The following is a 25,707-nucleotide window of genomic DNA, read 5'->3' as shown; positions in this document are numbered from 1 at the left end:
TGCTTTCCAAGATACAGTCCCCCATTCTGTAGATGTGGCCTGCATTTCTTGCTCCTACATGTACAGCTTTGCGTTTGGCTATATTAAAGCTAGAACTGCATGAAAATATTTAGAAAAATAGTAAATTTGCCCAAAAAATGCATTTTCAGGGCATCAAAACTATTCGCAGATTCAGATCAGATTTGGAAATAAAAAAAAAGGAAAAAACATTTAGAAAAAGTTGAAATGGTTCATTTTGACCATTTCAAAACTAAATGTCTTTTTTTTTGACTTTTCATTTAGAAATGTTTGTTTTTGGCCATTTTGAAATGAAATGGGGTTTCATTTTGAAATATAGCTCATTAAAGAAGGGTGAAAAACCACCTGAAAACCACCTGAAACAAAACAAAATATAGTTTTGGGTCAAATGAAGCATTCTGTTTGACCCGAAACAGAATTTTTCCGTTTTTGTTTGTCTGTTTCAGAAAAATGGGGGGAAAAATCCGTTTTGGTCAAAGCCAATTTGAGAGGTTGGAGGAGAGGTTAGGATTGGCCCCGAACCAAAAAACCAATTATTCACTCTAATTAAAATGTATTTTGTTTGAATGGACCCACTGACCATGTGAGCCATGCCCTGTCCTCATCATTATTTACTGTTCTGCCAATCTTTGTGTCATCTGCAAATTTTAATTCGATGACAATGTTGAAAAGCATAGTACTGATTCCAGTGGGACCCAATTAGAAACACCTCAATTGATGAAGATTCCCCATTGGTGACTGCGTTTTGAGATCTGTTATTTAGCCAGTTCTTAATCCATCTAACATGCACTCTCTTGGTATTGTATAGTGCTAATATTTTAACCATAATGCCATGCGGTATAAAGTCAAATGCCTTACAGATTTCTTAAGTATATTCCATCTGCGCAGTTACCTTTATCAACCAAACTTGTAATCTCAACAAAGAATGAAATTACGTTTATCTGACCTGACCTTTTTCCATAAAACCATGTTGACTAGCATTAATTATATTCATATCCTTTAATTATTTATGAATTGCATCCTGTATCAATTTTTTCCCATTATTTTTCCCAGGATTTATGTCAGACTAGCTGGCCTGTAGTTACCTGGGTCATCAGCTTGTCCTGTTTGTATATTGGCAGAACATTCTCATTCTTTCAATCTCCTGGAATTTCCCCAGTATTTCAAGATTTATTAAAAATTAACATCAGCAGGGCAGAGATCTCCTCAGCCAACATTTGTAGGACTTTTGGGTGCAGGTTATATGGGTCTGCTAATTTAAATGTGCTTATCCTCAATAGATATAGTTTAACATCCTTGGTTATCTAAAGAATAGCTCTGTGTAGCTTGATGAAAGCTTGTCTCTTTCACCAAAAGAAGTTGGTCCAGTAAAAGATATTACCTCACCCAGCTTATCTCTGGAAATACTTTGTCATCCTTGTGATGTGAGTCTATTATCCTGCTGCTTTCCAAATGCAGAACAGAAATATTTATTGAACACGTTGGCCTTTTCTCCATCTTTTCTCCATGCATCTGAAGAAGTGGGTTTTTTACGCACGAGAGCTTATGCCCAAATACATCTGTTAGTCTTTAAGGTGCCACCAGACTCCTTGTTGTTTTTGTGGATACAGACTAACACGGCTCCCCCCTCTGATACTACTTCATCATTGTTAACAGTTTTATCATCTCTGTCTAGTAATAGGCCTGTACCATTGTTAGGATTTCTTTTGGTCTTAAAATATTTTAAAAATTCAGTAATTTTTACTGATTGCTATTGATTTCCCTTTTTCCTATTTGTTGCATTTTCCTCCCCCCCCCACCCCCCTGCCCCCCCACTAGCACTGCCTATTAATCTCATGGTGACTCCTATCAGAGTAGGCACTTCTTAAATATCTTTTGTGCAATGAATGGAAAATGTTACACTTACGTTAGCATCACTAGGAGCCTAATTCAAAATCCACTGAAGTCAATAGAAAGACTCCCATTGACTTTATTAGGCTTGGGAATAAGGCCTTGGAATAAAATCCTCCTTGAGGAAAAGGTGCAGTTATGTTTCAGTTATGCTACAATTTCTTGTCTGTAAGGATGTTGTTACTAGCGTTACTCACTTTCTCTGTACTGTATTTTTCACAGTTCAAGGACAAAATGGATGGAGTTTGTTAAATCTTTTTTTTTTTAATGCAAGTGTACAAGAGAGTTGATGAAATGTTTTAGTGAGAGTACACATTGAGTTCTGGATACTCCATTCCCATTACCTTTCATCATAATTGGGCTTTCGTATCCCATAGGTTGCTATGAGAATCTCAGCCTAAATGTGTAAACAGTCATTTTTATTCAAATTTGAGGTACAGAAGCATCAGCATGTTTATCCCACCTTTTTGTAATAACCTTGGAAACAGTTGTTTGTGGATTGGGACTTAAGGACTTTTTTCTTCTTCTTTGTTTGTAGTGGCTTTCTTGAAAACCTACAAAGGAAACTTAGATTCTTCAGGCAAATTTTGGCTGGTAGAGATTCTGGATAACAGGTGAGACAGCAAAAGAGTTTAGATGTAGAATTTTTGTATGGATGATTAAATTCCCTTGCTCTCTTGATTAAATGTTGGCAGTGTTGGGGCTGAGTGTTTTAAACTCTTAACGTGTGTCTCTTTTTTTAAGATAAATCGATTTGACCACCATGAGTTGGAGTTTCTTGACTCGTCTGTTAGAGGAAATCCACAATCATTCAACATTTGTTGGCAAAATCTGGCTGACCGTTTTGATTGTCTTTCGGATTGTCCTTACTGCTGTGGGAGGGGAATCCATCTATTATGATGAACAAAGCAAGTTTGTGTGCAACACGGAACAACCAGGATGTGAGAATGTTTGCTATGATGCTTTTGCTCCCCTTTCGCATGTGAGATTTTGGGTGTTTCAGATCATTCTTGTAGCCACTCCATCGGTGATGTATTTAGGCTATGCCATTCATAAAATTGCCAGAATGGTGGAACATAACGAACCTGACAAAAGAAGCAGGAGCAAAACCTTTTCAATGCGCTGGAAACAACACCGTGGCTTGGAGGAGACGGAGGATGACCACGAAGAAGATCCAATGATGTACCCAGAAATAGAGCTAGAAAGTGAGCGGGAGAACAAGGAGCAGCCAGCCCTCACTAAAGCAAAACACGATGGCAGGCGGCGAATTCGAGAGGATGGGCTCATGAAAATCTATGTGCTGCAGCTGCTGTCTAGGACTATGTTCGAAGTTGGCTTTCTTGTTGGTCAATATTTTTTGTATGGGTTCGAAGTCAGCCCCACATTTGTGTGTAGCAGGAAACCATGCCCACACAAGATAGATTGTTTCATTTCAAGGCCTACTGAAAAGACCATTTTCCTTTTAATAATGTATGGCGTAAGCTGCCTGTGTTTACTTTTGAATGTCTGGGAGATGCTCCATTTGGGATTTGGTACAATCCGAGACACCTTAAACAGTAAAAGAAAAGAGCTGGAAGACTCTGGTACTTATAACTACCCTTTTACTTGGAATACTCCGTCTGCTCCTCCTGGCTATAACATTGCAGTCAAGCCAGATCAAATCCAGTATACTGAATTATCCAATGCCAAAATGGCCTACAAGCAAAATAAGGCGAATATCGCTCAGGAACAGCAGTATGGGAGCAACGAAGAAAACATTCCGGCCGACCTAGAAAACCTGCAGAGGGAGATTAAAGTGGCTCAGGAACGTCTGGACCTTGCAATCCAGGCCTATAATAACCAGAACAATCCCAGCAGTTCCAGAGAGAAGAAATCCAAAGCAGGCTCAAACAAAAGTAGTGCCAGTAGCAAATCAGGGGATGGCAAGACCTCTGTGTGGATTTAATGTTCGCTGAACTTGTACTTTTTTTCTTAGTTAATGATAACCAGCAATTCACTGAATAATTACTTTCATTAAGTAAACATTTGACTCTGTTTATCTTCAGGGATACTGTCGACTAGCGATCCAAGCTCTCAAAAAGTTTATGCACATGCCCTAGAGTTACAGAATTTTATTCTTGTGTCTTCCAGGTCAGGAGAAGAACAGGTATATTTAAATCATTCTTGTTGAACGGTTTACACTGTATGTACAGTATTATGGTGCATTTATTATGCACAATTTTTTGTATTTGTACGTTGGACCTCTGCAGTTATACTTTTTATATTAAAGAAAAGAAAACAATACAGATAGTGCTTAGCATTTTGCTAGTTCTATTACTGTGGTCAACAGACTTATTTTTCTCTTTTTTTGTTTTAAATGTGAAGCTGTCTGTGCTGCATTTCAGAAGTGCCTTGTACATGCGCACAAGACAGAGGATACTTCAGTTACCTAGGGAGCCTATTTAGTGTTGACTGCTTATCAGCAGAGCAGTCAAGGGTTTGGAGAATATTTAATGGTGCCACTGGTTACATCTTTATACAGTTATGTGCAGCTCACAAAATGGAAGTGTCATATACTAACCAGAAGGTGCCAGAATGTTCCACCCTGTGGTTTAAATTATTTAGACAAACATATGCAGGTTGGAAGGCATCAGTTCAAAGCAAGAATGCCATACATAATTGGGGCAGGCAGGGTTTTGTAAGCTTTATCCAACAGGGGAAAGAGAAACTTAGAACTACTATAAAATGTTCTAAAAAAAATATGGGTAGAAATTACTGTGTATTCAATAATTCCATGACATTTATGTGAAATCCATGATAAGGTATTTGTTTCGTAAGGTCTTATTATAACACAAAAACCAATGAGGGCATTAAATTGTTACAGTAACTTCTGGATAACTGGTTTTTGTTTGTTTATTTATTTATTTTTAACAAAATGGTCTGACTTTGAGTAGTCATTGTAAACTGTATTTGTTGTGTATTACATTAGAAGGAAGCTTTTGATAGTCCCCTCCCAAAAAAAAACACAACAAAAACTTGGTTTATAGGAATATATTGAAAACTTGACAAAGATGCCTCACCCCCAAGCCATCTTTCTTCCATCGTGTCCTAGGAACTCAGCTCAAACAGAGCAATATGTAAATATTCGATTTCTGCTTGAGAGACTAGTTGGATTTAGCATTCTGAGGGTTTGGCATTAAAGTTAAATTTATAATTAGAAAAAGGAGAACGCAGTATTACTGCCTTTGGCAGTGTCTTTTTGGCAAGGGTAAGCATTAACGTTTGAGAGATGCTGATGAGTTGTATATGCTTTTAGCTACTATTTATAATACAGTCAAGGCCATGCTCTGTTTTCTCTTCTGTGAAATTTTAGTCCATTTAATAGATTTTGGGGGAAAGTATTAAGGGGAAACTCCTGTTCTATCGTGAGGCTCCCTCATTCCCACACCACCCTGGATACAGTTAATGAGGAGCACATTTCCAGAGGTCAGAAAGGGAATCCTTAAGAAAGCGATAGATAATACGACAGAAAATATCATATTGCCTCTATATAAATCCATGGTACACGGCGTGCAGATGTGGTCGTCCCATCTCAAAAAAGATACATTGGAACTGGAAAAGGTTCAGAAAAGGGCAACAAAAATGATTAGGGGTATGGAACAGGTTTCGTATAAGGAGAGATTAATAAGACGCAGACTTTTCAGCTTGGAAAAGAGATGACAAGGGGGGATATGATAGAGGTCTATAAAATCATGACTGGTGTGGAGAAAGTAAATAAGGAAGTGTTATGAGAAGGAGTAAATAACGCAAGAACTAGGGGGTCACCAAATGAAATTAATAGGCAGCAGGTTTAAAACAAACAAAAGGAAGTTTTTCTGCACACAACGCATGGTCAACCTGTGGAACTCTTTGCCAGAGGATTTTGTGAAGGCCGAGACTATAACAGGGTTCAAAAAAGAACTAGATACATTTATGGCGGATAGGTCCATCAATGGGTATTAGCCAGGATGGGCAGGGATGGTGTCGTTAGCCTCTGCTTGCCAGAAGCTAGGAATGGGCGATGGGGGATGGATCACTTGATGATTGCCTGTTCTGTTCATTCCCTCTGGGGCACCTGGCATTGGCCACTGTCAGAAGACAGGACACTGGGCTGGATGGACCTTTGGTCTGACCCGGTCTGGCCGTTCTTATGAGGCAGTAAGGGAGCTCAAGCCCGAGTGCAGCAGAATACTTAAGTATACGTTCATTCCTGTTCCCAAAGCACCTAAGCATATGCTTAATGTTAAAAATAAATTAATGGGACATAGGCATATGCTTAAGTGCTTTGCTAAGGGATGATTTGCTGAATTGAGCCCTGAAAGTACTAGTTCCATGGAAAGCCACACTGTTCCCCCTTTAATTCCCTCCTGAGCATTATTAATGTTAGGGTATGTCTGTATGTCAAAAAAAGACCCACAGCAGTGAGTCTCAGAACCAGGTCAACTGACTCAGGCCCATGCTGCCGCTGCGGGGCTAAAAATAGCAGTACAGACATTCCCACTTAGGCTGGAGCCTGGACTTTGAAACCCAGCGAGGCGGGGGAGAGTCTCCGAGCCTGGGCTGCAGCTGGAGTCTGAACATCTATGCTGCTATTTTTATCTCTGCAGCAGGCGCCCCAGGAGCCCAAGGCAGTTGACCCAGACTCCAAGGCTTGCGGGGCTTTTTGTTGGGTTGGTTTTTGCTGTGTAGATGTACCGGCAGGGCCTAGTCCGGCTCTCCTTGAAGTCAGTGGCAAAAGTAGCGTTCATTTAAATGGGAACAAGATAGAGACCTTCTTCCAAAGAGCAGCCCAAGCCAATACAGACTCCTTTAGATGCACATTGGTAGGCTGCTCCAGTCCACTTCAGGCAGCAAGATGTTCCATGCTACAGGTATAAAACTTGCTTTCCCGCTTCTTCCCTTGCAATACGCTCATCCTCTGTTAGTCTGAGAAGTGTGTCTGAAGTCTGTATTTTAGCACTTAATCCCTACATGTTAAAAGTTCTTGGGGAGGTCTATTTTATTTTAAGTGCAGAATAGACCAGGTTATGTTGTCATCTTTAAAACAGCAAGTGAAATTCCAGACCGTCTGGCCAGCGAGAAATGGGTTTGTGTCACTAACTTTGTGTTGGTGAGACAGAATGTCAGTGATTGTCTAGTTAAGAAGCAGGCGTCTGAAGGGAAGACTACCGAGACGGAGGATGGACAGAAGGGATTAGGTTAGCCAGAGGGAAGATATGAGAGTGATGGGGAGGCTGGGTGAAAAGCAGTGATGTCTGAAAAAACTGTGGAAAAGACATTTGGAGCCTGGAGATAAACATTATCCACAAATGCTGCAGCTTGGTTGTTCTCTCCAGCTTCCCAAGAGGGTTATATTGCTCTTAACCCCTTGTAGTTTCTTTGAATGCTGTTTAATAAGCAGGACTGCAGTAATTTAAAATCCTTTGCCCCGGCTATTGTTTACATCCCCTGTACCCGTGTACCACACCTGTAGTTTAAAATTACCTGACAGTCAGTTACTGCCAGCTGCTCCATATGCTTTCTGTATTAGTCATTACTGCTTACTTTGGGGGGCAAGTCATCCTTCCATTTGACCCTAAACAATTACCTGTTTAAAACCACTAGCTCATGTTAATCCTGTGAGATTTCCTTCAAAAACAGGAAATAATTCCATTACTGTACTGCAATATTTTGTTTAAAATATACATAATTATTCCACAGTGTGCACTGAACTCATTCCAGAAATGCAAAGTAACTGAACTCAGATTTTTGTAGCTATTTTGTATTCATTTCAGTTGTGTAAAAAGTGCACATTTCACTTTGAAACTGAGTCTTTGCTACTCACTAGGTGGGTGTCTTTTAAAGCTGTACATTTTCATGTTTATGACGATCAGTTTCAAAGTGCATTTTAATTTTCCCTTTGAAGAATTTTCACATGTATTGCTTTAAAATGGTGTCCTCTTCGGAAGAGAGGAGGCGGCTTTGGGTTAAATCTGGGCCATCTGAAATAAATATTCAGAAGAGACTTTAAACAAAAAACTGAATATAACTTGGATTTTTGTTGGCATTATCAGAGTTTTCTATTTTTGGACACTTTTTTGAAAGAAACTATCTAGCATTTGCTAAAAATCCACTCTGGATTCTTTTATCAGTGCTGAGTTACGGTCTGTGGGTATATGGATGTGCATGTGTGCCGTGATGCTTTGTCTTATAGCTCATAGACCCAGATCTTGTAATTTTTCATAAACTTGACCTGGGGTTATTTAAAGTCACGTAGACTGCGCATTAGAAACTAACAGTGCCTTTTTGCAAATGATTCACTCTTCAGTGACCAGTGGAACAATAGCACATTTAAAAAAAAAAAAAAAAAGGCAAACTGTGTGAGGGCATGTCTACAGTAGAAACTTAAGTCGACCCATGTTAGGTAATTCCTGCGGTGGTTGATGTCTACCCTACCCTCCTTCTATTGGTAGTGCACATCATAGAATCATAGGAGATTAGTGTTGGAAGAGACCTCAGGAGGTCATCTAGTCCAACCCCCTGCTCAAAGCAGGACCAACCCCAGCTAAATCATCCCACCCAGGGCTTTGTCAAGCTGGGCCTTAAAAACCTCTAAGGAAGGAGATTCCACCACCTCCCTAGGTAACCCATTCCAGTGCTTCACCACCCTCCTAGTGAAATAGTATTTCCTAATATCCAACCTAGACCTCCCCCACTGCAACTTGAGACCATTACTCCTTGTTCTGTCATCTGCCACCACTGAGAACAGCCGAGCTCCATCCTCATTGGACCCCCCCCCCTTAGGTAGTTGAAAGCAGCTATCAAATCCCCCCTCACTCTTCTCTTCTGCAGACTAAATAACCCCTGTTCCCTCAGCCTCTCCTCATAAGTCATGTGCACCGGCCCTCTAATCATTTTTGTTGCCTTCCGCTGGACTCTCTCCAATTTGTTCACATCCTTTCTGTAGTGGGGGGACCAAAACTGGATGCAGTACTCCAGATATGGCCTCACCAGTGCCGAACAGAGGGGAATAATCACTTCCCTTGATCTGCCGGCAACGTTCCTACTAATGCATCCTCACCAGGAGCACTTCCACCAATTTAAGAGGGGAGCGGGGGAGAGAGGATCTCAGCTCTGCACGCAGTCCCTGCTGGGAGCCCAGGTGCCCCCTTCCAGAGAACCTGGACCCAGGGGGCAGCTGAGCTCTGAGTGGGGCAGGTGCAGCCCGGGTGGAAGCAGGGAGCTAGGACTCGGGGGACAGCCAGGTGGGGAGTGGTGTGGGTGCAGCCTGGATGGGAGCAGAGGGCACAGACCCAAGGGGTGGCTGGGTCTAGCTGGAGCCCCCCTACCGTCACCCCAGTGACAGCCCAGCTTTCTTGTCAATTTCAATCCTTTCTGGAGACAAGAATGACAGCAACCAGACAATGTAAGGAACGCAGCATCTACACAGACACTGCGTCACCCTAACTACACCGACATAAGCCCTACGCCTCTTGTGGAGGTGGAGTTATGTTGTTGGTGTAGTAGGACACTTATATCGGCGGGAGCAAGGTTGTCGTGTGTACACTGACATAAGATGCCTTACATCGACCTAACTGTGTAGTGTAGACCAGGCCTGAGGGTCTGTCTTGGACAAGACCGACATACATGGAAATGTTTGCCTGCTGAAACCTGCGTTTGTGTATATGAATGGGCACGTTGAGATCCACTGGTGGAAAGTGCAGAGTTAGCTGAGACTGAGATTTCGAAGGCGCCTAAGGGAGTTGGGTGCCCAGCAATGTTCCCTTTTATATTTTCCATCCATGTGCGGAGTCAATTTTATGTGCACCAAGGTACGTGCAGATGTGCGCCACCAGTAGAAACAAAAATCCTAGATATAATACATATTTTTAAAAAGTTACCATAGGAATAATTACTCCAGCCAGGACAGGTTAGGCATTTTAGAACTCACTACTCAAAGAATTAAATTTAAGCATAAGAAAAATAAAATTATGAAATGCACAGACCAGTCAAAAAACTAAAATAACAGCACGGTGAAAGAATAAAATTACACATCTGAAAGAATTTTTTGTGAGTCCTGAACAGAGTTTTTAAAGATTTATCTTGTGGTTTGTGCATCTTTTCCCCCCAAATTGAAACCAGCTGAAATCAGCTACAAGAAAATGTAGAATACTGGCAATGTATCCTGTCCTGTATGGCTCACATTGCTGTTATGCACTTACATTAAACGTAGCACTAAATATTTACTGTATTCTAATGCTTTTGGATTGACCTGACCACTCTGAACATTAAAGATCTCCTGTCATTTTTGTAAGAGGTGGGGGATCTAAATCCCTGTGTCCTGGATTTTAATTTGAGTAATTACATTTTGCCAACCTAAATTCCTCTTGCGTTTTAACTGGCTAATAGTGGTATTCATTTCCTGTCTGAACTGCTGGCACATGTTGCTAAGCAGTGTTAAAAACCTGGCATTTCAGTGGTGGATGAAGTGATTACTATATATTGCTTACCTGCCTCACAGGGATGTTGAGAGCTAATACACCAAATTTATCCCTGAGGTAGGTCCATTGACTTCAGTGGAATTACCCCAAGGATAGGTTGTAGACATGTTGAGATCCTCTGGTGCAAAATTCTGTATAAGTGCAAGGTGGAATTTTCTGCAGGCTCACGCATGTTTCCTGGAAGTCCGTTTAAAAGGGTGATACGGGCTGGAAAAGCCTGTCAGCCCTTTCACCCAGCAAGTGCTGCACTGTAGCTGGCTATCGTGCTTGTGGAAATGCAGGGAGGAGAAGTTAAGGTGAAAGCTCCATGACCCCATGCTCAGATCAGCTTGATTCCAGAGTCCCTTGCCTTAGGGAGAAGAGAGGAGCACAAGGAGAGAAGCTGCAACTGGACATTTTGGCCTATGGAAATTGTATTTACATGAGCTGGTTCAGGAAAATACTCCTTTTCGTTAACCAGTTCCCTGGCTAATTTGAAGACCCATAAGACAAATTAAGTGTGGGCAGGGAAGTTTTGTGTGTGAGAATCTGGCCTCTGTACAATGTCCTTTAAATCTTCTCTTGAGAATAAAATCGCTTTCCACTGAGCCGAGAAAGACCATTCACGCAGAACTGACAGACCCCTTTGTCTAACAAGAAAAGCCTGAATCAGAAAAAGTCAGATGAGTCAACCATATTTGGTAATAAAGTTGTTAAGAGTTCAGACAGCTTTTGAAACATTGAGACCTTTGGATTACATCAACTGCATGTAGATTCTTCTGTGGGTTTGCAGTTGAGACAAATCCACAGTCTCCAAGATTAACGCCAAAGAAACTTACGTATCTGTCTGTATCCCCATCCTTTATGTTCCTCTAGTAACTGCAAAGCATGATTTATGCAGAAACTTGAAATAACCAAGGCTGTAAAAGAGTGAAGTGGGTGGGTGAGGTTCTGTGGCTTGCAATGTGCAGGAGGCGCAGACTAGGTAATCACGATGGTCACTTCTGACCTTAAAGTCTATAAATCGGAGACCCCTGCAGAGAAAGAGGATGGTCTTGTGCAGTGGCTCTCAAACTTCTTTACTGGTGACCCCTTTCACATAGCAAGCCTCTGAGTGCAACCCCCCTTATAAATTAAAAACACTTTTTTATATGTTTAACACCATTATAAATGCTGGAGGCAAAGCGGGGTTTGGGATGGAGCTGACAGCTCACGACCCCCCATGTAATAACCTTGTGACCCCTGAGGGGTCCCGACCCCCAGTTTGAGATCCCCTGGTCTTGTGGCTAAGAGACTGAACTGGACTCACAAGATCTGGGGTCAGGTCCCACCATTGCCATAGACACCATGTGCAACCTTGGGCAAATCACTTAATCTCTGGGCCTCAGTTCCCCATCGGTTAAATGGGCAGAGTGGTCCTTCCTTTGTCGTGTCGTCTCAGATTGTAATCCCTTAAGGGCAGGGGCTTGCTCTCACTATCGAATGATACAGCAACAGTCTTGGCTCTGGATGCTACTGTTGTATGAATAATGATATGGGGCCAGTGTGAATTAGCTAGTGATTTATCCTAGCGAGACTATGGAAACGGGGCAGATGTTTTCCCTGTGTGCAGTACGGAGCCTCTTACATTGCAGAGGTGAATGCAGGCTTTCTCCATTTTAGCCATGTCTGCTGAATCCTACTGCAGGTGTCTGTATACCTGGGTTCAAAAAAGAATGAGCTAAGTTCATGTCAGATAGGTCCATTAATGGCTGTTAGCCAAGATGGGCAGGGAGGCAACCCCATGCTCTGGTGTCCCTAAACCTTTGACTGCCAGAAGCTGGGACCAGACAATGGGATGGATCACTCGATAATTGCCCTGTTCTGTTCATTTCCTCTGAAGCACCTGGCATTGGCCACTGTCAGAGACAGGATACTGGCCTAGATGGACCATTGGTCTGACCCAGTCTGGCCGTTCTTATAGGCGTCTCTACACTTAAAACGCTACAGCAGCCCAGCTGTGCCATTGCAGTGCTTCAGCGTAAACATTGCCTACCTCAGGGGTGGGGCCAGTTGTTCTCCATCCACCTATGTCAGCAGAAGAATTCTTCTATTGCCCTAGTACTGGATACATGAGGACTTAGGTCGGCTCAACGGCATCGTTGAGGGGTGTGGATTTTTCACACTCCTGAGCGTCACAGTTAAACCGACCTAATTTTCTAGTGTAGATCAGGCTATGTTCTTACCTCTTGCCTTCTGGCACGTTAAGGGAGAGAACAAAGGGCAGTTAGCTCAGGACATAGGTTTTCAAACTTTCATAGCATGGCCCACATCTTACCATTCACAATCCGAGGTGGCGAGATATATGGGCCTGTGGTGCCCGTACTCCACCAATATTCAGAGCACGGGGGCCCGGCTCCACCAGTGTTCAGGGCCAGGCCTCTCCCCCGGCCCTGCCCGCTGCCCCCTTGTGCCTCGCCCGGAGCTAGCTGCTGCTCCCTGTCCCCCTCCCTTGGCCAGGGCCACAAGCCCCCCGCCCGAAGAAGCCCCGAGCACCCACACAGACCTGCACAGAGGAGCCTCAGGGCAGCCGCTGCCGCGGCGCATCAGCCCAGCCTGCTCTGGGGTAAAAGCCGCAGCATCTCTTGATGCAAAGACGCTTTTGATATGCCCCATGCAGGTTCCGGGGCGACTGCGGCAGCAGTATTTGCTACTCCGCTGCCTTAGCCTCCCCGGAACCTGCATGGGGCATATCAAAAGTGTCTTTGAATCAAGAGACGCTGTTCCCCAGAGCAGGCAACGTCTGGGGCCCTGGGACCTTTTAAATTGCCCGGGCCCCTGGGCAGTTGCCCCCTTTACCTCCCCGTCGGCAGACCTGGCTGGCGTGGAGGGGGGCCCCTCCCCTGGAGCTCGCTGCTGCCGGCGGGAAGAGGGCTGGGGGGGAGTCCTCTGGCCCCAGCCCCGGGGCAGCCTGCCTGCACCCCAAACTCCTCATCCCTGGCCCCACCCCAGAGCCTGCACCCGCAGCCGTAGCCCTCACCCGCCCTGCACCCCAACCCTCTGCTCTAGTCCTGAGCCCCTCCCACGCCCCAACCCCCCCAGCCAGAGCCCTCATCCCCCACACATTGTGCACTATAGGGAACCTGTTAAACGCTTACTGTTTCCAGTCCATTTTTACAATATTTTAAAAAATATATATTGGCTTACAAGGCAGGTGTGGAGGGGTGGGACTTGGACCCATTCTGGGCATCACCAAAAATTATACAAAGCTGGTGCCCACGTTCACAATCCCATAATGCTGCTGTGGCAGTAACAGTAACACTAGGAGTGTTTAATACACTTTTACCTTTGGGTGCAGTTTAGCCCCTGGGAATGAGGAGGCAGATTATGTGCGCAGCTAGCACTCCACAGACCATCCGTGGTCCATGGCGACCGATGGACTTGAGAGCTGATGACTTGGAATAACTCTTGGATTCTTGCCAAGATAATTCTTTTATCTGTGCACTGAGGTAAACGAAATATTTTGTTTTGAGTAGTTATTAATGGGGATTGAATTATGTCAAACAAATTATTTTGTTGAGTGAAGCACACTAGGCAGTGTATGAACAGGAAAACATGACTCCTGCTCCAACACGTGTGCAATCTGAATGCAATACAGACTGTGTGGTTCAAATACTATGCTAGTGATGTAGCTCCAGATGTTTAATTTTTATTCCTGTTACTATTTGTGGTAGCATCTAGTGGCTCCTGCTGAAATTGGGGACCTATTTTACTAGGGTGATGTATAAACACATAGTCAGATACCGTCCCTGCCCCAAAGAGCTTACAAACTAAAATAGACAAGACAGGAAAAAAGTGGGTAGGGTAACTGAGGCACAGAGAGGCAAAGTGGTGTGCCCTTCGTGTAAAATCCAGTCAGAAGAAGAGCTGAGAATGGCTCCCAAGGCTGCTAACCTGAGGCTATCTACTAGACCAGTGGTTTTCAAATTGGGATATGCGAGAAAAACCTGTAATGGAGGACAACGCATTTTCTTTAGTAGGATTTGGCAATCTAATCAGCGTTTAATAATCTCCTTTCAGCAGTTAAAACTACAGCCATATTCGTGTATGTTTCCTTTCTGCAGTGTGAGTCAGAGTCAGAGGTTTTCAAACCGGGGGTGTGGAGAAACTTGGGGCGGGGGGAGAGAAGCAATGCCCAGGTGGTTCAGGCAGGCCCCACATGGTGGGGCTCAGAACGCCACCTGCACCCCCTGACTCACTTCAGTGGGCCACCCAGCCTGTCTGGGTTGTGGGGCGCAACCAAAAATTGTAACTCAAAGGCGGGGTGGGGGTGGCTCAGCTCAAAAACTTTGATAACTTGTGTCCTGTGAAATACTGGCTGCTGTTTGAAGTCCAACTCAGGTAAAGCCACAGTTGTTGCAAAGAGACAGTCGAAGTGCCAGGAAGCTGCAGGTGTTCTAGACAGTGAGGCTTAGGGCTCTGGGAGTCACATTAGCTCTCCTCCAGTCATTGGTACAGAAGTTGATTTAAATGATAGGTTACAGACTATAGTTACTAGTTCTGCAGTTTCACATTTGAGTTCCTTCAGAACTCTTGGGTGATACCATCCGGTCCTGGTGAGTTATTCCTGTTTAGTTTATCAATTTGTTCCCAAACCTCCTCTATTGACACCTCAATCTGGGACAGTTCCTCAGATTTGTCATCTAAAAAGAATGACTCAGGTTTGGGAATCTCCCTCACATCCTCAGTCGTGAAGACCGATGCAAAGAATTCAGTTAGTTTCTCTACAATGGCCTTATCGTCCTTGAGTGCTCCTTTAGCATCTCGGTCGACCAGTGGCCCCAATGGTTGTTTAGCAGCTTTCTGCTTCTGGTGTACATAAAAAAATATTTGCTATTACTTTTTGAGTCTTTGGCTAACTGTTCTTCAAATTTTTTGGGGGGGCTTCCTAATTATCGTTTTACACTTCACTGGTCAGTGTTTATGCTCCTTTCTGTTTTCCTCATTAGGATTTACCTTCCACTTTTTAAAGGATGCCTTTTCATCTCTCACTGCTTCTTTTACTTTGTTGTTTAGCCACGGAGGCTCTTTTTTGGTTCTCTTACTGTGTTTTTTAATGTGGGGTATACATTTAAATTGAGCCTCTATTATGATGTCTTTAAAAAGTTTCCATGCAGCTTGCAGGGATTTCACTTTTGACACTACCTTTTAATTTCTGTTTCACTAACCTCCTCATTTTTGTGTAGTTCCCCTTTCTGAAATTAAATGCTACAGTGTTGGGCCGCTGTGGTGTTTTCCCCGCCACAGAGATGTTAAATTTAATTATATTATGGTCACTATCCTTCCTGTATAGGCTCCCCCTTTCTGAAAAGTGTACCCAGTTCCTAATAAATCTAAACCCCTCCTCCTACACCATCGTCTCATCCACGCATTGAGACCCTGCGGTTCTGCCTGTCTAACTGGCCCTGCGTGTGGAACTGGAAGCATTTCAGAGAATGTTACCATGGAGGTCCTGGACTTCAATCTCTTACCACTGTACTCAGCTCTGCTTAGGCCTCAGCCGGAGTACTGTGTCCAGTTTTGGTCACCAGTGTATAGAACGGATGTGGGGAAACTGGAAAGGCTCCAGAGGCAAGCAACAAAGATGATCAAAGGGGTGGACTGCAGCTGTACGAGGAAAGGCTGAAGGAAATGGATAAGTTTAGTTTGGAAAAGAGATTAAGGGGGGGGGGGGCATGATCAATGTTCCCTCTAATTTTTTCCATCCATGTGCGGAATGAATTTTGTTATGTGCAGCACCAATACCGAGGTGATGTGCGGATGTGCGCCATCAGTAGAAACAAAAAACCTAGATATAATACATATTTTTTAAAAGTTACTACAGGTATGGAAGAAGACAGAACATTAAAACAAGGAATAAATAACAAGGTGCACTGCTTGAGATATTTATTTAGTATGAACCCTAATACCTGCCCCCATAAATGCAAAAATGTCTCTTTTTAGGTAATGCTGCTCTGAGGTGTCTGGATTCTCCAAATACACTCTAATGATGGTGCATCCTCAAATGCTAGGGCTAAAAGTGAAGGGAAACGGTGCTGTATGCCAACAGGTGAAGAAATCGTTCATTGTAATGCAAGAGATTTACAGCTTTTAATGTTACTGATAACAGCAATATCAAAATAAAGACTTTTTACATTTCGATTACTGAGTTTTGAGTTGTTTTACTGCAAGTTCTCATATTTTCAACGTTCAGACCAGCAGCTAATGCCAGCCATTTCTCATCACTAAAATCTTTTAGCCACCTTCCTCCTCTGTTTCACCCTCCCACAGGTCAATACCATTCACTAGACTCTAAAACCGCAAGATTTTTATGAATACTTTCGAAGTTTTCCATCACTTGACTTTTAAACTTTTAGGCAAAATTGTATACACGTAAAACAAAAGCCATGCAAAAGACAGAAGCTAGTTAGAGAATGTTACTTAGAAAGCTTAACTTTTTAAAGCAAAGAGGGGGAGAGGTGTCTCTCCCGTCCCCGCCGCAGCCCCGGAGCTGTGGGAGAGGTGTCCCTCCACGCTGCAGCTCTGGAGCCAGGGAGAGGCATCTCTTCTGTCCCTGTTGCAGCCCTGGAGCTGAGAGAAAGGCGTCTCTTCCTGCCGCAGCTCCAGAGCTGGGGTCAGGGAAGAGGCGTTTCTCCCGTCCCTGCTGCAGCCCGAGAGCTGGGGCCTGGGGAGAGGCGTCTCCCTTGTCCCCACCGCAGCCCCGGAGCTGGGGCCGGGAGAGGGGCATCCTAGATATCTCCTCTCCTTAAAGTTCTAGACAACCCCGGAGCTGGGACTAGGGGAGAGGCGTCTCTCCCGTCCCCACCGCAGCCCGGGCTTGATCAGGACCTTTCCACCAGTCATTAAATCTACAGCTCAATGGCACCTTAACCTTGTCATATCAGCACTCAAAGGTCTGCCCTTCAAGCCTATGGCAACGTGCCATGACCCACCTGTCTATGAAGGTGGTGTTCTTAGTGGCCATAACTTCGGCCACAAAGCCAGTGAGCTAGGAGCCATGATGGTAACCCGCCGTATAAAACATTCCACAAGGAGAAGGTCTCCCTTAGGTTATACCCCAAATTCCTCCCCAAGATTGTGTCTGAGTTCCATATCAATCCATCGATTCACTTACCTGTATTTTTCCCGAAACCCCCTTCCTCTTCCACAGCCAAGAGGCTTCACTCCCTCGACATCATGTGTGCCCTGGTGTTCTGCCTGCCAAGAACCAAACCCATTAGAAAATCTCTCGGACTCTGTTGGTCACGTGGACAGGAAGTATCCTCACAGAGGATTTCTATGTGGGTTTCAGGATGCACATCAGAATGCTACAAAATAGCAAAGCTTCGTGGTGGTATTACAGATCACGCCAGGCGAGCACAGGTGGCCTCTACGGCATCCTTATTTGACTTTCCGCTAGACGACATGTGCAGAGCGGCAGCTTGGAGCTCTGTCCACACGTTCGCGTCACACTCCGCTGTCACTCGAGCTGCAGCTGCGGATAGGAACGGCAGTACTACAAGCATCCCTGCTACCAACTTCCTCGCACCCTCCTCCGCTCTGAACACCGCAATCCAACAGGATCCGGAGCAGAGGGGAAGGAGTGCGGGTAATGGAATACGCAGAGAGACAAACACTTGTAACTGGAGGAAATGAGTGCCAGCAGGCCCGGACTCCTTGTCTGCCCTTGCTTGGAGGCAGGAGGCGCTGCTCTGTGCAGGCCTGGCCCCCCACACTCTGCTTTGCCTTCTCCGATTGAGCGCGCACAGGTGCGCATGCATCGCATGGTGGAGCACACACAGGGACAAAACATCTTGAAGGGCTCAAGTAAGTAACCTCTCCTTACTGATGCAGCAGCATTTTGACAGAGAAGCTGATTTTGCCCGTAGCACAAGTATGTCCCACTTTGGAGTCGTACTCCTGAGGGATCAGACAGGCGTTGACCCTCACTTCAGTCCATCAGGTTGCTGCTGCTTGACTGTGTTATACAAGCAGTAACGCTGGATTGTGAGAGCTTGGATCCTGCTCCCATTTGGACTTTTGCTGCTGCTTTCAGTGGGCTCAGCTGAGCTCCAGAGAATGTGCTCCCAGTTTTGCAGAAAATGTGGTTTGCTCCTCAACCTTTTTTCACTCCGCGACCCTGTGTTACAACAGTAAAATGTGTCAGGACCCTCCTCCCCATGGAACCATAAAGAGAGAGAGGGTAAAACCTATTTGTAAGCCCTAGTAGTGTGCCGCGCTACTTCAGTGTCTTGGAGGCAGCATGAGACAGGGAGGCAGGGAAACCCTGGATTTTACTCCTGGCTCTGCCCCAAATAAGGTGACCAGATGTCCCGATTTTATAGAGACAGTCCCTATTTTGGGGTCTTTTTCTTATATAGGTTCCTATTACCCCCCCCCACCCTCTGTCCCGATTTTTCACATTTGCTGTCTGGTCACCCTACGCGAATCACTGTGTGATCTTGGGAAAGTCATTTAGACCCAAATGTTCAAAAGTGGCCTCTTACTTAGGGAGCCTGGGAGCCTGACTTTTCAAGGGCATTGAGTCTGTACAGCCTCCATTGACATCAGTGGGAGCTAAGGCCAAGGATGCTTGTTTGTTATTCTAAATGTGTGTGACTAAGAGAAAATTCAGAGGATGGGCTCCAGTCGCTTTCTAACTATGACCCATTGTAACTGAGAAGCTGCTGTGAACATTCATCGAGATTCTGCAAGCACCTCACACTCCCCAGCTTCGACCCAGCATACAGCTGGAGCGAGAGGCCGTCCCAGCATACCCCCGATTCTTAACAGTCACCGGACACGCGATACATAACGCCCTGTTTCAGACGTTTCATGCTTAGTAAATTAACCCCGATCTCGGCCTGGAGCTGTACCCAACGTTCAGGGCAAGGCTTCTGTTGAGCATACGTGCTGCAGACAGCAGCAGCCGGCCCGAAGTGTGGTTCAGACTGACAGTGCTGTGTGCGCTGCTTGACCGAACCGAACCAGCTTTTCCCCAGGCTGCCGCCTGCCTGTGCCTTGATTTCTCACGCTTGCAGCTGGAGCCTAATTAGCAAATGTCCCACAGCCGGGGGGAAAGAAATGAATCTGCTTTTATTTTAAATCCCCGTCTTGCTTTTGTTCCCTTTGCAGCTGTTTGACTGCAAACGCTCCCTGGCCCCAGGGAATGTTCCCAAACTTCCCCAGCTGGACAGGAGAAATGAAGGTCCTGTTCAGGCGTCTTTCCTCAGACAAGCAGCCCGTGCTCAGCTATGTAGAGAGGAAGAAGAGTCGTGCAGTTAAAGCCCTGGGCTGCAACCCAGGAAATCGGGGCTCTGGTTGTGGTTCTGCCACAGACTAGGGATGTGACGTGGCCCAAGTCACTTAATCCCGCTAGGCCCCGATTGCCCGTGTGTAACACGAGGAGAATGAGGCTTCCGTTGGCTGTCTTGCCTTTCCAGAGTGTGAGCGCTGCGACGTAGGAACCACCTCTCACTATGGCACATGTGTCAAACTCAAGGCCCGCGGGCCACATCCGGCCCGCCATACAACTATATCCGGCCCGCGAAATCGTTTTATATATCTGTTTTTAATGGCCCTGTGATATGACGCCCCAATAACACACACTACAAATCCCATGATGCAGTGCAATTGCCGCCAACGGCAAGCCGCGGTTCAAGTTCGCGGTCTGTTGATGTATACAACGCTAATATCAAATCAAAGCTAGACCCCAACAATGGCCAAGAGAAAACTTGATTCTGAAAACCGAGGCTTTCAAAGCCGGTGGGAGAATGAGTATATGTTTACTGAAATTGCAGGTAAACCAGTGTGTCTCCTTTGCGGGAGTAATATTGCTGTAATGAAGGAGTATAACCTAAGACGGCACTACGAGACGAAACATGAGAACAAATTCAAAAACCTGAGCGCAGGACAGAAGCTACAAAAAGTAGAGGAGTTGAAGAAGAATTTGACATCCCAGCAGACGTTTTTCACCAAAGCAAAATCACAAAGTGAAGCTGCTGTGAAAGCAAGTTTCATTGTGGCCGAAGAGATCGCCAAATCAGGACGGCCGTTTACCGAGGGGGAATTCGTAAAGAATTGTATGATGAAAGTGTGCGACGTCCTTTGTCCAGATAAAACGCGAGCGTTTGCAAATGTAAGCCTCAGCAGAAACACTGTTGCTAATCGGGTTTGTGAGATGGCGACTGATTTGAAAACACAGTTGATTGAAAGAGCAAAAGATTTTGTTGCATACTCCCTTGCCGTGGATGAAACTACTGACGCAACTGACACTGCACAGCTGGCGATATTTATCCGTGGTGTGGATTCCAATTTGTGCGTAACAGAGGAAATACTGGACATTAAATCGATGCACGGGACAACGAAAGGAGAAGACATCTTTGGAAATGTATTTCAAAGTGTAACCGACATGAAACTGCCGTGGGAAAAACTCGTTGGACTTACAACAGATGGCGCACCTGCTATGTGTGGTGAAAAAAATGGACTGGTGGGAAGGATGCGCTCAAAGATGCGGGAGGAGAACTGTGCCGGTGAGTTGACAGTGTATCACTGCATCATACACCAGGAATCGCTGAGTGCTAAAGTCCTAAAAATGGATCATGTGATGAACACTGTAACACAAACCGTCAACTTTATCAGAGCCCACGGTTTAAATCACCGCCAATTCCAGTCTTTTCTGCGGGAAATAGATAGCGAGTTTGGCGATATGCCATATCATACGGAGGTCCGGTGGCTAAGTCGGGGAAAAGTTCTCAAAAGACACTTTGAGCTGCGAGAGGAAATCTGCCAGTTCATGGACAGTAAGGGGAAAGACTGCACAGTTCTGCGGGATGAAAAGTGGAAATGTGAGTTGGCGTTCCTGGCTGACATAACGTCGCATCTTAGCGCTTTAAACCTTCAACTCCAGGGACGGGAGCACATAATAACCGATATGCATGATGCAGTGAAGGCATTTCAAGTGAAGCTGCGCTTATGGGAGACACAAATGCACCAATGCAACTTGTCTCACTTTCCCTGTTGCCAAGTAATACGGAACCAAGAAAGTGCCACAGTTTTCCCAAATGCCACCTTTGCTGAAAAACTCAGCGCGCTGCGCACTGAGTTCGCACGGCGCTTCAGTGACTTTGAGGCACAGAAAAGTAACTTCGAGCTGCTTCGCAACCCATTTGCAGTCGATGTGGAAACCGCACCTGTAGAAATGCAGATGGAGCTGATAGAACTGCAATGTAACGGGACACTGAAGGCAAAGTACGACACTGCGGGGCCAGCACAGTTCACTCGCTTCATTCCTGAAGCGATGCCGCAGCTCCGCCAACATGCGGCTCGAATCCTGTCCATGTTTGGCAGCACATATCTGTGCGAGCAGCTGTTCTCTGTGATGAAAATTAACAAAACGTCACACAGGAGTCGCCTCACTGATGAACACCTGCAATCGATCCTGAGAATCTTCACAACACAGAACCTAACCCCAAACATAAACGAACTTGTTGCAAAGAAAAGACTCCAAGTATCAGGCTCTGACTAAATAGGACAAGAAAATGGAATGTTATGATTTGTTATGATTATACTTTTGCTTTAAATTCAATTTTTTATTTATATTTTCAGATTTTTTAATATTCCAGCATGTACAGATTTTGAATGTATTGTATTGACAGGATATTTTTTTATGAAGAGCAAAATATTTTAAGTTGAAATGTATTTATTTTGGAATGATATCCTGTATTTTGGTTCATATTAATGGTTAAAAAACATAAAGATTTAGTCTGTTAAATAAATGGTTATACTGTTCGGCCCGCGAGTTTTGAGTTTTGGCCCCCTGTGCAATTGAGTTTGACACCCCTGCACTATGGGAACGGGGTCCCACTCTCGGTGTGGGCATTAGGTGCTACTCGAATGCACATAATAATGATGGACGGTGCAGATGCTTAGCTTCCGGGCAAACTGAGGGCCTAAGCCGTTCCCTACAGCGTGGCCCACGCTTACTGCACCTTACAGGGGGGTTTGGAATTAGGTCTTGATTCTGCAATTCAGTGCACACGTGCAGACTGCTGCAGCCCTGTATCCGGGAGCCCTCCTGCCTGTGTGCAGCAAAGGGCATGACTGAGGCTGTGAAGGTGCGAGACTGCAGGTGTTAACAGACCAGGCTCATCAGCTGATCTATTACCTGCACTCCCCAGGCACTGGGTGGAAATGCTTCCTGCTACGGCATCCCTCATCCCAAATGCGCTGCACTTGGGGAGGGGATTGGCAGCTGCTCCCTGCAGGCAAAGAGCATCTGCTATACTGAGTCCCAAAGCTACTGACCTGTGCGTGCCCTTTCCTAGATGGCAACGAGGGCACAGTTTGTGAGTGCATGAGGGCTGGGGGTGTGATGTGATGAGGGCTGGGGGTGTGATGTGTGAATTAGAGCCAATGATTTTAGTTTATTATCCATTTATTGTGTGGTATTATGATTAATCAGTGTGTTATATTACAAATATTCATTGTATGTTAATTACAGTTAATTTGTAGGATTATAAAAGTATAAGATTGATCAGTATTTAAAGGAACCAAGTATTAGACATGAGTAAGACAAGCTGAAACGCAAGACCTGTAGGTTGAGGCCTGCAAAACTTCTGCTTAGCTATTTTAGGCCTTGGAGACAAGAAATGATGATTTAAGCCAATGACCGAGAAATAACCCAATGCCCTGAGATTATGGGAAAAGAGGTACCAAGTGGTAATATTGCGTAAAATTATCCAGAAGATTAATATTAGATCATAAAAATACTCTAAAGGCACATCTGTCTCAGACGTGTCTTAAACCACAGGATACAGGTTGTGCACCAATGGTAATGAGAACCAAGGGAACTTACACAGCTTATAGAAAATTGGGGGCCCCCTAAGTTTCTGGGGGACACAGACCAATAAGAGAAAAGAGGGCTGACACTTTTATGAAGATGAGCAGAATGTAGGTATAGACAGAATCACATTATATAAAGGGGATGGCCAGAATGGGAAAATTGAGCTCCTTTCGGGAGACTCCAGCAGGAACCATCCCTCTACTGAGAGACCCACCAGCCACTACTGGTGTAATACTACATTACAAAATTCACTTTAAATAAAATAAAAGGCCTCAGAATCCAGCCTTCATGCTTTTAATGGCCTTTGCCTGGGACTGATGCCTTAAAGTAACACGAACCGCTGCAATTCCTGGGCAGCCCTCCTCTTGAGGATGACATCTAGCCGTTACATTTCCCACTGCAGCATTGTCTTCTGACCATTTGACATCCTCTTCAAGCCCGGCATGAACGTGCGTTGTAACAGCTGACTGACCTTTTTAGTTTGTGAGACAAGGGGGGTGAGGTAATATCTTTAGTGGGACATCTTCAGTGGTGAGAGAGACAAGCTTTCAAGCTCCACAGAGCTCTTCAGGTCTGGGAAAGGCATTCAGGCTTGGTCTATGCTAGAAAATTAGGTCAGCATAACTACGTTGCTCAGGGGTATGAAAAATTAACACCCCAAGCGCTGTAGTTAAGCCGACATAAGTCCCTGTGTAGATAGTGCTAGGTCGACAGAAGAATTCTTCCATCAACCCAGCGACTACCTTTCGGATAGGTGGGTTACCTACCCCGATGGGAGGTCCACCTGTGCCACTGTAGCATTTTAAGTGTAGACAAGCTCAGAGTGTCACAGCTAAATCCAGGGTAGAACAGATTGTTTAGCATAAGTAGTTAACACACATTGTAAGAGACCATTCAGAGTGAAGTGTTAACACCTTTGCAGTCATACCACAATAAAGTGGGGGGTTAGTGGGTTACAGATTGTTGTAAAAGCCATAAACCCAGTGTCTTTATTAAGACCATGATTTTGAGTGTCTAGCAAAGTTATGAATTTAAGCTCCATTATGGGGTATCATCAAACAATTATAACACATAGTTGATGGGGACCCCCTCCTGAACAAAATCCTTCTGAACCTCCTCTTCAGGCCTTCAAACAACCCCCCAGTCTGCCAAGCTCTTCATCAGGAACAAGTTCCCCCAGACCAGGGCACACCACCTCAAAGTGGCACCAGACCCTGCCAGAACAATAGATGTAACCTGCAGACGTATCTCCACTGCTTCGATGATCATCACCCCCCACAACACACCTTTCAGTATCCATGGGTCCTACACACATGCCTATCTCATGTGGTGTATCTCATCCAGTGCTCTAAATGCCTCAATGACAACTATGTGCGTGAAACCAGACCATCACTGCACTCTCGAATGCACTCTCAGAGACAAATGATAAAAAACAAAAACATCTTCTTACCCGGGGATGAACACTTTTCACAAAGTGATCCTCTGTATCTGACCTCTCAGTCCTCATCCTCGAAGTCTACATCACACTTTCAAAAGATGAGCCTGGGAGATAAAAATTCATAACTTTGCTAGATGCTATAAATCATGATTTTAATAAAGTCATTGAATTTATGGCTTATTACAACAATCTAACCCACTAGCCCCCCTTTTGTCCTATGACTGTAGGGGTGTTAAGGGGCCACTTCACTTTGAAGGGTCTCGTACAGTGTGTGTTACCTACTTATGCTAAACAATCTGTTCCACCATGTATTTAGCTGTGATGTTCTGAGTACCTTAGAATCATGGAATATTAGCGTTGGAAGAGACCTCAGGAGGTCATCTAGTCCAACCCCCTGCTCAAAGCAGGACCAACCCCAACTAAATCATCCCAGCCAGGGCTTTGTCAAGCCGGGCCTAAAAACCTCTAAGGATGGAGATTCCACCACCTCCCTAGGTAACCCATTCCGGTGCTTCACCACCCTCCTAGTGAAATAGTGTTTCCTAATATCCCACCTAGACCTCCCACACTGCAACTTGAGACCATTGCTCCTTGTGCTGTCATCTGCCACCACTGAGAACAGCCGAGCTCCATCCTCTTTGGAACCTCCCTTCAGGTAGTTGAAGGCTGCTATCAAATCTCCCCTCACTCTTCTCTTCTGCAGACTAAATAGAATCATAGAATATTAGGGTTGGAAGGGACCTCAGGAGGTCATCTAGTCCAATCCCCTGCTCATAGCAGGACCAATTCCGAACTAAATCATCCCAGACAGGGCTTTGTCAAGCCGGGCCTTAAAAACCTCTAAGGAAGGAGATTCCACCACCTCCCTAGGTAATCCATTCCAGTGCTTCACCACCCACCTAGTGAAAAAGTTTTTCCAAATATCCAACCTAAACCTCCCCCACTGCAATTTGAGACCATTACTCCTTGTTCTGTCATCTGGTACCACTGAGAACAGTCTAGATCCATCCTCTTTGGAACCC

The 25,707-nt window shown here is 44.9% G+C and overlaps 1 protein-coding gene across 20 annotated transcripts in view; it reads left to right on the top strand.

Annotated features, from left to right (window-relative positions):
• Positions 1 to 22,252, top strand: part of GJC1 (gap junction protein gamma 1) — a 43,826-nt gene extending 21,574 nt beyond the window's left edge. For 11 of the 20 annotated variants that reach the window (XM_065577905.1, XM_065577904.1, XM_065577910.1 and 8 more), the window contains 3 exons: positions 2,447 to 2,522; positions 2,653 to 6,797; positions 19,539 to 22,252. In XM_065577905.1, the coding sequence (XP_065433977.1) occupies positions 20,122 to 21,930 (1,809 nt within the window). In that variant the 5' untranslated portion in view covers positions 2,447 to 2,522; positions 2,653 to 6,797; positions 19,539 to 20,121 and the 3' untranslated portion in view covers positions 21,931 to 22,252. Of the gene's footprint in view, positions 1 to 2,446; positions 2,523 to 2,652; positions 6,798 to 19,538 lie in introns of those variants that run through there. The other 9 variants (XM_005282872.5, XM_024104590.3, XM_042844821.2 and 6 more) reach the window with 2 other exon arrangements.
• The last annotated feature ends 3,455 nt before the right edge of the window (positions 22,253 to 25,707 follow it).

The sequence above is a fragment of the Chrysemys picta genome, chromosome 24 (genome assembly GCF_011386835.1).
Source record: "Chrysemys picta bellii isolate R12L10 chromosome 24, ASM1138683v2, whole genome shotgun sequence".
Taxonomy (NCBI): Eukaryota; Metazoa; Chordata; order Testudines; family Emydidae; genus Chrysemys; species Chrysemys picta.
Note: the sequence above shows the minus strand (reverse complement) of the source record. Positions and strands in the feature narration are given on the sequence as shown.